The sequence below is a fragment of the Orcinus orca genome, chromosome X (genome assembly GCF_937001465.1).
Source record: "Orcinus orca chromosome X, mOrcOrc1.1, whole genome shotgun sequence".
NCBI lineage: Eukaryota > Metazoa > Chordata > Mammalia > Artiodactyla > Delphinidae > Orcinus > Orcinus orca.
The window spans coordinates 4,611,091-4,624,584 of record NC_064580.1 but is presented as its reverse complement, the minus strand read 5'-3'; the positions used below and the strand labels follow the sequence as shown (position 1 = coordinate 4,624,584).

Genomic DNA, 13,494 nt, shown 5'->3' with positions numbered 1-13,494 from the left:
AAAAGAAAACACATAGCAATCCAAGACAGATGAGACATAAAGGCAAAAACGGCAAGGCATTTTAAAACGTCTTATTATTTCGGCCCTTTCCTATCAAACTTCGGCGGGGGGTTGCTCTGGGAAAATGGACCAGCCAGGGATGCTCGGGGTATACAGGCGCAAAGGATGGGGACTCGCGCGCCACTGCGCGTGCGCCCTACGAGGCACGCAGGGAGCCGGGCGGGCAAAACTGAAACGGAAACCTGCCAGGCGTCCAGGGACGGGCGCTCCGGGCGGGGACGAAGCCACCGGGGACCCCTTAACTAAGGCCACCTGGCTACCCATTTACTTGGTGGCTCTCAAGGATGCCAACCTGAGCATCTATGCACTCTTTCCATCAACCCCATGCGCCGTCGTCCCTCCATGCCCTCCCTCCTTCCTCATGCCCTTTCCAAATTCGAGCCAGGCATTGGCACCCAGATTAGGAACTCGGCTCTGCTCGGCCCTTTGACTCAGCATCCCAGCCCGTTTACGGGTATGAAGTGAGCGTGGGCGGGGGGGGTGGTGGTGGTGGTGGTGGTGGTGGATGCGGGCAAACTTGTCGCGCCCGCGCGTACCACGGCGGCGGCGACAGCAGGGGTGACTGTCCTCGACGCGCGTGCGCAGAACATGCCGGCGAGGCCCAGAGGGCGCGGGAGCGGCTCCAGTCGCGTATTCCAGGAGCCTCGGAAGGAGTCCAGCCGCAGGCGAGCGCCGGGCGGCGAAGGCTCAGGGCGCGCGATTTTTGAGGGACCGCGCTAGGACGCTTGAGGCGCGCGTGCGCAGAGCAGCTCGGGGCTCACGGGGCTTGCCCGAACGCGCCTGCGCGAGAGCGTCCCGGGGGCGCGGGCGCGAGGAGGCCGGGGGCCGCGCGTGCGCAGCACGGCTCGGGGCGCGCTGGGGAGGCCCGGAGCGCGTGTGCGCGCGCGCCTCTTCCCCGCCCCCACTCGGCCGAGACGGCGGCACAATGGCGGCGCCCTTGCCCCCGCTGCGTCCCGTCACCCACCTGCTTTTTGACCTGGACGGCCTCCTTCTGGGTGAGTAGCCTGCGGCCGCCTCCCGCGAGAGCTGTCTGGGAGGACGCGGGCGGGGGGTACAGGCTCTCAGGGGCGTGAGCTGCGGCGGGGCGGTGTGCGGGGTCCCCGGGCTGGCGGGCGGCGGGGGTGCGGGGCCCACGTCAGGCCGGCCGCGCTCGTGGCTGAGGCGTCGACGGCGCCCGGGGCACTTACTTCCGGCGGCCGCGCCGCGCGTGGGGACGGAGTGCGTGGGGGGCGGCGCGTGAGGGCGCGGTGCTAGGGGACCACCGCGCGGGCGGGAGGTTGGCGTTGGGCCTCGGGGGCCGCGGGCGCTGCGCGCGCAGCCGGGCCTCCATTTCCCTGTCTGCACCCCGGCCTCTAGGATCACTGCAGGCTTGCCCAGAGGTGCACGCACCTTGCTCGTAGCATCCTACAGGGCAGCGTCCTCTACCCGCCGATTTGGGGGCCTCTGCCGACGTCTGGAGGCGTTTGGGGCAGCCTAGCTGGAGGGTGGGAGTTTGCTGGTGTCCAGAGGGTAGCGGCTGGGATGCGGCGGAACCTCTTGCAGTGCACAGGACCGCTCCACGCCACCGCGACTGCTCCACACCCAAGTATCTGTAGCGCGGAGGCGGCGGAGGAGTCCTGCTCAGTCTGGCTGGTCCGAGTGACTCCCAGCAGGGACATCACCGGGGAGCAGCAGTTTTGCAGTGCAGAGCCCGAGTCCCCACCCTACAGCTGCCCAATCAGAATCTACATTTTCACCCAAGTGCCGGGGAGTTAGAGGTGCACACCCGTGCTGTGGCTTTGAGCGGTTAACAATCTTGTGTGCGCCGAACAGACCCGTAGTCGATGGTGGTAGGCGTGAACTTACCCACCGAGGCGAATTCAAGTAGAATTCGTAGAAAACGCTGCGTTTATAACTCAACAGAGAACTGCTCTGAGCTCTGCCTTACAGCTTGGGCGTATGTTTCATGACACTACCCGGTGTTACAGGGTTAGGAAACGCGTTCTGACCTCATTGTCTCCGGAGGGCTTCATAGGACTTTAAAAATGTCTGCATGCTTTACGTAGGCTACTAACCTGGTGGAGGTGTGCATACATCAGTGCTGCCTCTCATAAAATCCTGCAAGGTGGGAGGAGATGTTTGCCCTAATTAAAAACAAAATCGGCACCACTCAGAGAGGTAAAGTCACTTGCCCAAGGTCACACAGCTAATAAGGAACAGAACTGAGAAATGATTCCAGATCGATCTGATTCTAAATGTAAGTGATGTGCTCATTTTACAGGGGAGTGTGACCTTGCCCCCACGATCATTTCGCTCACTGGTTCAGTAGTAATGGCACTGATTTTTTATTTTAAAGGTACACAAAAAACAGTCTTATTTTTATGGACCCAGAGATATAAACGAATGAATTCCTCAGGGGTAAAATAAATTCCCATAGAGGTAACTAATTGGGTAGAACAGTGTATGCAGCTACTAAATCTGAAATGACTCAATTTCAAAAAGCATCTGGGATTCGTAAGTACAGTTTGTAGATGTGAGTTTTCCTGCTTAGATGGTCAAGTTAAATTGTCAAATAAATTCCTTATCCTCTAATGAAAAGTCCAGAGAACATGTTTTGTGAGTCTTATGAATTTTAATACAAACTGAGGTGTCCCATTAAAATTAAATTTATTAGACTTCTAAGTGAGCCTTATGCTTCATCCCCACTCAAGATACACATATACCTGTTCCCTGGAGCCATGAATATGACTTATGTGGTGGTGCTTGCATGGGTAGTTATCAACCAGGGTCTCCTCTTTGCTAGTTAAGGCAAGTTTAAAGTTTATCAAGCATTGGTCTGGCACTGTTACCCAATCCTCTGAACTGGTCAGAGAAACAAGAATTAGTGGCCTTTGGGAGGATAAGACCTAGCTCCTCTTTCCCCCTTCGTTTTCTGCCCTTTACCTCATTCCGCCCTGACTCTTGGAGGCGGTGGTAAGGCCTTGCAGAACTTTATCAGAAATGCACCTTTGCTTATTCTTTTTTTTTTTTTTTTACAAAATGTCTGGTATAAAACACCACTTTCCAGAATGTGCTACTTTACCTCATTTAATCTACTTGATTATACCTGTTGTAATTCTTAAGCGCCTGACTTCAGTTGTCTGTTGTTGGCATAACAACGTATCATCAGTTTATTATGAGGTGTTTTTCGGTGGGCCTGCTTTTCAGAATTGTGAATCCATTTCCCCAGGAAGTTCTGTTTGTTAATGTAGCTGCAATCTTGTATTCTCAGGGAAGTGAAACTGAAAACAAAGAGTTGCATGGGGAAGCTTGTTTAACCAGAGGAGAATGAGGAAGTCAATGGAGATATTTGCAGAAATGTTGACCAGAAACCCAGGGTTACTTTCTAGTGCTTTTGAAATGTTTGATGCTGTTTTCCTTTCGATCTTTGGAATCTGTTTTTGTTGACAGAGGTAACAATTAGCTGTGAGCTAGATAGTAATTTTGGCCCTCAAATGCCATTTAGAGACAGAGACCAAGGGGACTGAGATTATTTATGAACAAGGATAAGATGTTGAAGGAAGAAGATACAAGTTTGAAATACTATGTCAGCTCCTGAATAGGGAAGATTATCTAGTTCATTAAATAGCTGAAGTTAGGAGTACAAGAGGTAGGACCATTCTCTTTAAGAGACAAGAAAGTTGGTGGTCCAGAGTCCTGCTATCTGATAGGAGTAGCACCATGTAAGATTTTGTTATAGCAACATTAAAGAAGCAAAAAGACACAGAGGAAATTAACTTGAATGGTACTTTTTTCCTATCCTGACACATCCAAAATATTGTTACCCAACACATGATCAGTAAAAAAAAAAGTAGTTGAGATAGTTTACATTCCTTTTCGTTACCTAGCCTTTGACATTTGTGTGTATCTTACACTCACAGGGCATCTCAGCTCAAACTAGCCAGGTTTCATGGGTTCACTTGCCACGTTTGGCCAGTGCCTACCGTATGGGACAACCCAGGTACAGAACCTTAGGAAGCAACTCACTGATGTCTGCTGTTGATAACGGGGCCAGATGGAGGGTGGATGTTAAGAATATTCAGAATTAGGAATATGTAAAATGTGGTATACATAAAATATGCTTTCTAGGAGTCTGTTACAGTAATTAAATCCTTAAAGAATCAGCCAGGAAAAATAAAAAGCTTATTTTCAAATGTTTAAAAAATAAGCAGAAAAATAATACGATAGATCTGTGAGGGGAAATACGACTGTTTGCAGTGTCAATTATAATTGACCACGTCTCCATAAACACACAGAGGTGGCAGGATTTTAATGGGTGACACCTGGCTTCTACTTCACCTTCACGTAGACGAATAGATCCCCTATCCTGTACCTGTTTGTACTCCTACAGCTTCCTGCTTGCCGAATAGTAATCATAGCACTTGAGACCGTATGGAAGTGCCCGTTTCTCCATCCGGGGCCCAGGGTACAGCATGAAGGCTGGGTGGAGGGGGGACCTTTGTGCTGCTCCTGGGGCTCAGGGATCCATTGTTGAGCGAAGCAGCTCGCAGCCCTGCCCAGTCTGCTCGGAATCCGCTGTCACCCGTCGTCCTCTGGCTCACCTCACCTACGCTGGTTTCTGTAGACGCTGGGACCTCCACAAAGCTGATGACAAACACAGGATCTCTCTGTACAGCTGTAGCACACGCCCTAGATGAATTTTCGGAAGAGCTTTCGTACATTGTATTTGACCCTGTGTAACACGTATGAGGTTTAAAAGTGGAGATGATGAGCTTTTCGGCGTCCATTGGTTCCTATCCTGTAATGTGACTCAGTCCAGACATTCCCAAAGAGTCTCAGGAAGGTAGAGCAGAATAAACGCTCGTTCGGGATGGCCGGTGTGAGCTTACTGTCTGCCCTTGGGGCTCCCAGAGACACCCTCACCCCGTCCCTGGCTTGTTGTGTGCCTTGCGGTCTCGTCACGGATGTCAGGGGACCTGTGCTACGGCACGTTCCCCTTCTCTCTGCCGTGCCCCCAACCCCCGGAACTAAGGGCACACGCTTGTGTTTGATGTCACCTTACCAGGTGACATTTAGGTCCCTTCTACATTTGCACAGGAGGTGGCGGAAATTCGGAGGCCAGTCTGAGGCCTTGCGGCCGAGCAGAGCCCACGCAGAAAGGGGCCCTGACTTGTACTTTCTCAGTTTGGAGTAAGACGCTGGTAGGGGCAGGCGAAGGTACCCATGGACTATGTTGAATGTCAGGAAATTCATCAGGAATAAGAAAGCACTCGAGGGGGGACCGAGGTGGGTAAACTCAGGTCCCGTTGGCCGTGCTTCCTAATAGACCTGAGCCGCGTCAGCCTTTCCCGTGTTCCTGTGGTTAGCGGTTCTTATGCACCACAGCTGCTCCCGTTTCTAGATTAACAGGAAGGTGAGATCAAAATTGCAGAATTCTGCAGGTCGACGGGAGTTTGGTCCAGCTGGTAACACCACTAAGATATTCAGCAGGTTTCTGTCAGTGCAGGTGTAGATTGCCCGTTCCTTGCTTCCTCCTAGCTTCCTCGTCCCCCTCATTGTGTGCTTTTATTTAGAATCTTAGCTGTGCAAACTTTTTTTTTTCCTCTCTCAAACTATTTTTCCTTTCTTCTCCTTGGAAAGCTGTGTGTGGGGGATTCTTTGTTCACTTTTGTCTTTCTGATTATTCTCTGCTTTCTCTGATTCTGTTCCTTTATTTTTTCTTTCATTTTTTAAGCTACTATAATTTATCCATTACATGGTGTTATTTTTCAGGGGTAGACGGAGATTTAATGCAATGTAAAAGAGCAAGGGAGATGATGCCCCCAAGAAACGTCCACCAAAAGCACTCATTCCACAGGTGCCCAGGTGACTTTTCACAGCTTTGTTTGAGGTGTTTGAAAAGTGATGGATACATAGCCTGTAGCTGGAAGGTGCAGTAGTGTTATAGCAGAATGGTTTACATTAGAAGATAAAGCTCTCACTGTCAGGTATATGTGAATACTGGTGACTCATAATTCCGGCATTTCGTATATTAAAAGCTTCATTTAATTGTGTTAAAATGGGGGAGGGCAATGCTGGTCTGTGGTTTAAAATTGCCTTTGGGGTGTCTAAGGAGAATTTTCTTGAAAACATAATAATTGTGACACACATGCATTTCTGCTCAAGAAATGTCTTCCCCCTTTGGCTTTGCTGAGGTGGACTGCCATCCTAACACCTCTCAACGTGCGTTTTGAGTGTTTGGCAGGTACATGCCCACCTTCCTTCAAGGTGCGGCTCCCACACATCCTTCGCTCTGCTGCCTGCGGTCAGTAGCTTAGTGTCTGTGCAGAGAGGGGCGCATACCTGGGGTGAGGATGGTCTGCTCCACGCCCTTGCCTGGAGGGCAGTTCCATCAGCATGGCTCCCGGCACTGGGCTGGCCAGTTGATGTCCCCTGACTCTCCTCTCTAGGCCTAGACATCAGGGACGGATCCAGAGGCAAACCAGAGTCTGCTCGACTCCCAGTCTGCTCACTGCCCAGTCTGTACGCGAAATGAGAGCAGATGGTCATAGTTTGCGTACCTGAGCTATTTGGGGCCTTGGAGACGCATTCCAAAGTAAGCAGCAGGCTTCCGTCTCTCCGCTGCCATCATCGTGTCCTTGACGAGAACCGGGCACCCTTGTGCTCTCTGGAGCAGCATGTCCACCCGGCAGAACTGCCCGCCGTGGAGGGAATGTTCTGTATCTGAGCTGCCCTGGACGGGAGCCGCAGGGGCACCCAGGCACATGAAATGCTGCCAGGGCAGCTGACGAATTGAACTCTTAATTTTTTAGTTTTACTTAATTGAAGTAGCCACTTGTGGGTACTGTGGTGGACAACGCAGCTCTAGAGGAGTGAGTTCACTCCTTCCTTATCTGTTCAGAATATACTGTGCCGGGTGCTGCAGGGGATTCACAGCAAGTCTCTTCTTTGTAGTGGTCTTGGAGTCCAGCTGGGACACAGAACACGCGTGAATCTCTGAGTAACTGCTGGCGGTCAACATGAGAAGGACAGGAGAAGGGGCAGGGCAGTCATTTGAACTGAAATCACTGGGAGGATGTGCTCTCAGGGGCAGGTAGGACAGTGGATATTCCAGACGAGGAGAACAGATGGCTGAGCAGTAAACACGTTTTCTGAAGCAGAGAAGAGCTTGTTTTTATCACACAGAGAGTAGTATTTAAAAAAAAAAAAAAAAGACAGACTGGTTATTAACGATTGTGTTGAAATGTGGGGGTGAGGATGATCTCTGCCTGGTGGATATTACTCTGGTGTTTTCCACACTGGGTTCCAGACGGTAGTCATGTCCCTTTAGCCTGTTTTGAACTAGAAAACCTCGCCCCATCCCCTAGCTGCATGGCCTGTGTTTTCGCCGTGAGAGGGACTCTTGGAAGAGCGCAGGCTGGTTCTCTCAGAGGATGTTCTGCGTTCCGGATTGGCCTGCTTGTTTCCTCCCGCTGCCACCTCACTTGTTCTCCATCCCTCGTATTCCCTCTGATCCAGACATCATGCCCGTGCCTCACGTGGCCTCCCTCAGCCGTTTCTGCCAAGAACATACTGCACCAACTCACGGCCCCTTGGGGTAGATGTTCCATGTGGTCAGTGCCCTCCTTCTAGTAAAGTCTTGTCGTATCAAGACAGCTCTTGTCTTCCGTGGTAGTGCGTGGGATGTTTCAGTGAGAAGCCAGGAGCCTGAGGGACCTGGTATCGGCGGTGATGTAATGCCTGTGTGTCCCGAAGGCCTGAACCCTGAGGCAGAAAGACGGGCAGGGGTGCTTGCGGGGAAGTGCAGGGCTGCCTGGACGCTGTTCACCCTCAGGAAGCCAGGGTGGCTCTGTGAGTTGGGCCCCCCCCCCCCGCATCCCTGCAGCTCTGCCTGACTTGGACCACGTGCCCTGATCTCTCCCAGGGTGTTAGGGCACGGGGTCCAAGGGCATCCCCACCTTTGCCGTCAGACTCATGAGAAAGCATACATTCATCAAAGCAAATACAGTTGCCTGCACCGCGTCCACTTTGCCACGTAAACCTTTCCAGTAGAGCCGTATATTTGTCAATGTGGTTCTGTGTTCCCCGCCGTTTATATGTTTTCCCCACACCACCGGAGCAGCATTCATGGCTGCTTAAAAGCAGTCAAGTTCTGGATTTCTAAATATCACACAAGGAAAGGAACCAAGAGTCTGGGAAGAAGAGGCCAGTTCCAGACTGGGGCCTGTGAAACCCAAGATGAGTGTGGGCACCTTTCCAGAGCCAGGGCAGGGGGTCCCACTGGCGAAAGGCAGGGTGAGTGGAAATCAAAGGAATAATGACTGTGATGGATTTTAAGACTCTACGTTTTTAAAAAAGAAATCTGTGAGTCGTGATCCTTAAAAGAAAAGAGAGGGGAGGCATGGGCAGCAGGAGAATGCTAGTTAATAAATATGGAAAGAATGGTAGAATTCGTCAGGTCGCCATCTTGCAGGCCTCACTGTACATGCTTCAGACAAGCGGCACTGGTGGAAACCAAGACCGTTGGGTTCATTGGGGGCGAGGGTGTTCACACAGTGCCAGAGTGCCACCCCGACAGGGTACTGACACACAGCACAGGCGGACACGCATGCTCGTGATGGACAGTTCTGGGGGCCACCGCTTAAGCGACACATCCCACTCAGATGTGTCAGCGGGGGAGCCGCTGGCTGCCATGTGCTGCCACAGCAGTTTACCTGAGTCCAGTCGAACTTCCAGGTGTTCTTTCTAGTTTGGAGGGACGGAGGAACAAGCAAGGTGACACCACGTGGAAACGACCGGACAGATCCAGAATGCAGGGCATTCCGCAAGGTCTCTGGGTGGGCTGTTGAAAGTGTCAAATGTCACGGGAAATGACTGGGGTGGGGTGCTCTAGTTTACAGGAGGCTAAAGGGACCTGAGTACCAAATGCAGCAGATCTTAGATTGGGGGGGGAGGTCTTATAGAAGACATTTTTGGGGCAGTTGGAGAATGCGGTGTGCAGTGGCTAATTAGGTGATGTCATTCAGTCGTTGCTGATTGGCCGGTTCTGGTGCTAGTCATGGCTGTGTAGAAGAGTGTCTTTATTTGATGGAGAAGCATGCAGAGGTATAAAGGAATAAATGGCAGAGTATCTGCAAATTTTTAGGTTTATTGCTTACAGATGTAGGTTATATGGGTCTTTTCTGTGCTTCTTTCGACTTTTCTATGTATTTGGAAAAATGAAAAAAAAAGGAATGGGAGGATTAAGCCTGAAGCATGAACCCCTGAAAAACAAAACCAAACTATTAAGTAGTTATCAGTTGATTCTATTTAAAGAGAGAAGAATATAAAACGTACATCTTTACAAGATTTGCGTGAACAGTGTAAAATAAACAGTTCCAGAGCCTTCGGCTCCCTGGAGAATTTAGGTGGCAGTGCATTCCCTGGTGTCGTGTGACAGCAGAAAACACTTGGAAAAGAAGAGGCCCCTTCACTGTTCTCACCTTCTCTATCCACTTCCTTGTCTTTTTCTCACAGTGCGCTTGGACCCGGGCCCCGGGATTTGTAAAGACATGCGTGCACCAAATTCTCTTTTGGTGGAATCTTAAAATGGCAGCGATACTTAGTCAGGAGATCACACTCAAAAAAAAAAAAAAAGAAAGAAAAGCTTCCTAAATGACTTACCGAAGTAGCCACCCACACCGATCCCTGCATCTCACGCGGTGTGCTGATTAGACCTGGTGACAGCCACGTCCCTCTGGAGCCTGTCAGCTGAGCCCCGGGCCCCCGTGACTGATTCTCCTGCAGCTCTCAGCAGATGTCTGCAGCTGCGGGCCTGGGCTGCTCTCATCCCTTACTCCTTGTCAGCTGCCAAGGTCCAGGGAAACCTGAGGTTGGAGCTTGAGCTGGAGTGAAGTAATGAGCTGGGTGTTACAGGGATGCCCGCATGTTGTCCACGTTCCCTGGGCTGGTGCAGTCCTTGGCATGAGGGCCCTGGGGGCTACCTGTTCGTACCTAGACGGGGTTCTCTTTCCCTTGTGCATCTCAATTTCAGTGGCTTGGAAACCTTTCTGCTGTTGCTTTAAAAAAAGGAAAGTCACTTGGTTACTGAAGAAATGTTTTATGCCAGCAAGGTGTTACTTGTATTTCTGTTCTGGCCAAAAATAGTCATCAATTTCAGTCGGTCCCCTAGTACGTTCCTGTTTTCTCTCTACATCTCTTATTTCCCTTATTTATCTTACCACAAAGCATTTCCTTTGGTTGCATTGACGACGTTTATTTTTTTGCGTGATGACTACATATAATCAAGGCAAACTTCAAACCAGCTGAGTTACTGCCTTGTGCCGCCGTATATTTTGACCTTGGTACCGACATCTTGATGACCACACATCAGCTTTTAAAGTGGTAGGTTCAAGTGGCTGGCTTTGCAGAGTGGAATTGTAGTCGAATTTGAGCTGTGTTTCGACAACCCGGTGAGCTGGCTGGAGAGCCCAGTGAAAATCAGGCCCGGTCCCGTCTACTTGGTCGTTTCATCATGTATCTCTGTGGGCAGCCCTGGTGTCGTGTCAGAACTCCCGGACGCCTCTGTTGCTGGGCAGCCCTCACTGGTACAGGTGCCAGTGGGAGTCCTTCCTTAAAGGCCAGGTAGCTGATGCCTAGTGCTTTAGTTTTATCTCAGACGGGTGATGAGGAGACTGCCCACAACCCCCTTGGCTGACTGAAAACGTTAGGTGCTGCTTGGATGAAGCCTGGTTCACCTCGCCCCTGAGTACTTGCTTTACCTGCTGACTTGGTGAGATTCCCCATCCCCCGGTGTTCTCCCCAGGGTCCTGCCCGCTCCCACCTTCAGCACATCACAGATGGTGCAGGACGTCTTCTGGGACTTCAGCATCTCATCAAGATATAAAAACAGATCCAAGATCACGTGCTAGCTGACCCAAGGCCTTACGGCACTGTTTAACGTGACTTTGCAAAAGAGATTTAATCATCGAGATATATGATGCAGCCCTTCTTAATACCATTAATATTTATTGTTAGATCAAGTAAAGGAACATTCTCACTTAGTGAGCAGATGGCCCTTCTGTGAACTTAATATCTTTATGTAATCGCACCTGTAATACTGAATAATAAGGGCAGTGTATTTGTCTTGACATTTACAATATTGTTTCTGCTTTTTGGGCCGGGAGTAGAGTCAGGGTCCTGAATTTGAGGGTGTACTTTAACACTGGCCTCTTCATCGGTGCCCTAGTTTGGGGTGAGTTTGCAGGACTCGGCAGGTATCCTTTTGTCCTTCCCATCACTGGCGCCTCCCCCCGGGCTCGGCCCTGGCCCTCCCTTCCTCCCGTGAGGAAAGGCTTCCTTCTCTTCCGGGTGTAAGCAGCTCCTTCTCCTTCCTCTTCTGCTTCTTCTGATGCTTCTGTACCTCAGCATAAAGTGTGCTACATCTGTCATTTCAACAAAACCTCTCGGGGTTCCCTGGGGGCACAGTGGTGAAGAATCCGCCTGCCAGTGTAGGGGATGCAGGATTGAGCCCTGGTCCGGGAAGGTCCCACATGCTGTGGAGCAATTAAGCCCGTGTGCCACAACCTGCTCTCTAGAGCTCGTGAGCCACAACTACTGAGCCCACGAGCCACAACTACTGAGCCACACGCCTAAAGCCCGTGCTCCGCAACGAGAGAAGCCACCGCAATGAGAAGCCCACGCACTGCAGCGAAGAGTAGCCCCCGCTCGCTGCAACTAGAGAAAACCCACATGTAGCAGTGAAGACCCAACTCAGCCATAAATTAAAAAAAATAAACAAAACCTCTGCTCCCTCATTGCCGCGTCCTGCGCACAAACTGCCTTCCTCCTGCAGCCTGTGGACGTAATTTGCACAAAGGGAGCAGTGACTTCCGTGTTGCCATACCACTCAGCATCTTTTCTTATGTTTCCAGAACTGTCTGCTTCATGGGCCAGTGCCCCGCTCCGTCCTGGGGGATCTGTCTCCATGGTTTCACTTCTCCTTGTCTGTCTGTCCTCCTCTCCACCTCTGTGCGGGGCCCTGGACTGGGCTGTGGATGCATGGCTTCAGTAACCGCTCTTGCTCTCGGGCCTCCGTCCGCACTTGCCAGTGCGCGCGGGCTATTCCACCCAGAGGTCGCGCCCAAGCCCCGGGTTTCAAGCTGAGCCCAGAGCTCTCGGCCACATCTGCCGTCTTGCGCGCCCCGTGAGCCGCCCACGTTAGAGACTGGCAGTGACCTCCCCGTCTTCCGGTCCTCCCGCCCCCCTCCCCTCCCAACATGCCAGTACTGATTCCTCAATATTCAGAGCCATGTTTGTGTCCTTCAGCGGCCGCCGCCTTTCTTCAGGCCCTCCGTCTCCATCCTCTGTGGTAACGGTGAATATTTACCACGAGCCTTCACCGCGTGCCCTGCGCCGCCGTGCGCACCTTGCCCGCCTCGGCTGTTTCCCTGGCAGCAGGCCGACGGCACCCCGCGCTGGCCGTCTCGGCTTTGCCTGTTTTGCAGGTAGGGAAGCGAGGCTTACTGAGGTCAAGCGACTTAACCTCAGAGTCAGTGCCTGACAGGTGTTGCCCTCCCCCTCCCGCCTCCTCTCGCAGCTCGAGAAAAAGAGGCAGTGATTCACCAGACTCAGGCGTGCTCACGGGCAGTTCCGTCACTTCCAGAAACGTCAGTGGTGGCGGTTGAATTTTGGTGCTCACGTTGGCGAGATTGCAAGCCATGTTCCATGCCCATTGTGTGTGTGCGAAGAAGGCTTTGCCGAGAGGATACAGCTCACCAGGAGTTTATCCCCAGAATGGTCCTACGTTCCCTTGTCATAGGAATCTGGGTGTAAGCTGGTCCCTAGATACTTTCCAAGAGGAAAGGCGTTTGTGCCCATAAAAATAACCCTCGACTCTACCTGTCGCGCATCTGATGCCCCCTCCCGTGTGCTGAGTTATGTGTGTGTGTGCTCGCTCGTCTGTGTGGTCATAACACAATGTAAATCATTTCTGGGTCTGCCAGGTGCAGCCCAACGAACGCGTTCCTTTCTGGAAGTTCGAGCCATATCTCGGCACTCATCTTGTTCAACCAGTCTGAGAGGAGCCTCATGAAAGCATTTCGAGTTGGCTCCTGGGTGATTTGGGCCAGCCACCCAAGGAGTTAATGTGGCTTAACGCTGCCGGCCTGTAGCCAGGTCTGTCCGCCTGGCTGTTGAGTGTTTATCTGGGGATAGAGCTTTACGTTCAAAGGGAATTTCAGAAAAGCGTTACAGGACGGATCCACCAGGGCCGTCAAGGAGAGAGAGGCGTTTAGGGCCCTGCGTCGCTCCTGAGTCCCACAGGCTTTCGTAGCAGGCCCACCCACCAGACGCCCGGTACTGAGACCGGTGCAGGGCAGGGATACAAGGCCACGCAGGGGTGCCGTGGAGGCAGGCTGCAGGGGGCAGACATTTTCTGTCCTGCTGCCTCTTCACAATCGGCTGAGCTGACCCAGT

The 13,494-nt window shown here is 51.8% G+C and overlaps 2 protein-coding genes across 6 annotated transcripts in view; one reads left to right on the top strand and one right to left on the bottom strand.

Annotated features, from left to right (window-relative positions):
* STS (steroid sulfatase) overlaps positions 1-2,281 on the bottom strand; it is a 184,359-nt gene extending 182,078 nt beyond the window's left edge. The window contains exon 1 of one of the 3 annotated variants that reach the window (XM_049704884.1): positions 1,450-2,281. In XM_049704884.1, coding sequence (XP_049560841.1) covers positions 1,450-1,463 — 14 coding nt within the window. In that variant the 5' untranslated portion in view covers positions 1,464-2,281. The remainder of the gene's footprint in view (positions 1-1,449) is intronic. The other 2 variants (XM_033420235.2, XM_049704885.1) reach the window with 2 other exon arrangements.
* Positions 654-13,494, top strand: part of PUDP (pseudouridine 5'-phosphatase) — a 357,188-nt gene continuing 344,347 nt past the window's right edge. For 2 of the 3 annotated variants that reach the window (XR_007474854.1, XR_007474855.1), the window contains exon 1: positions 654-1,055. Coding sequence is in view for 1 of the 3 variants with exons in the window: in XM_004265426.4 (XP_004265474.1) it covers positions 986-1,055 (70 nt within the window). In the remaining 2 variants the exon portion in view is untranslated. The remainder of the gene's footprint in view (positions 1,056-13,494) is intronic. The other variant, XM_004265426.4, reaches the window with a different exon arrangement.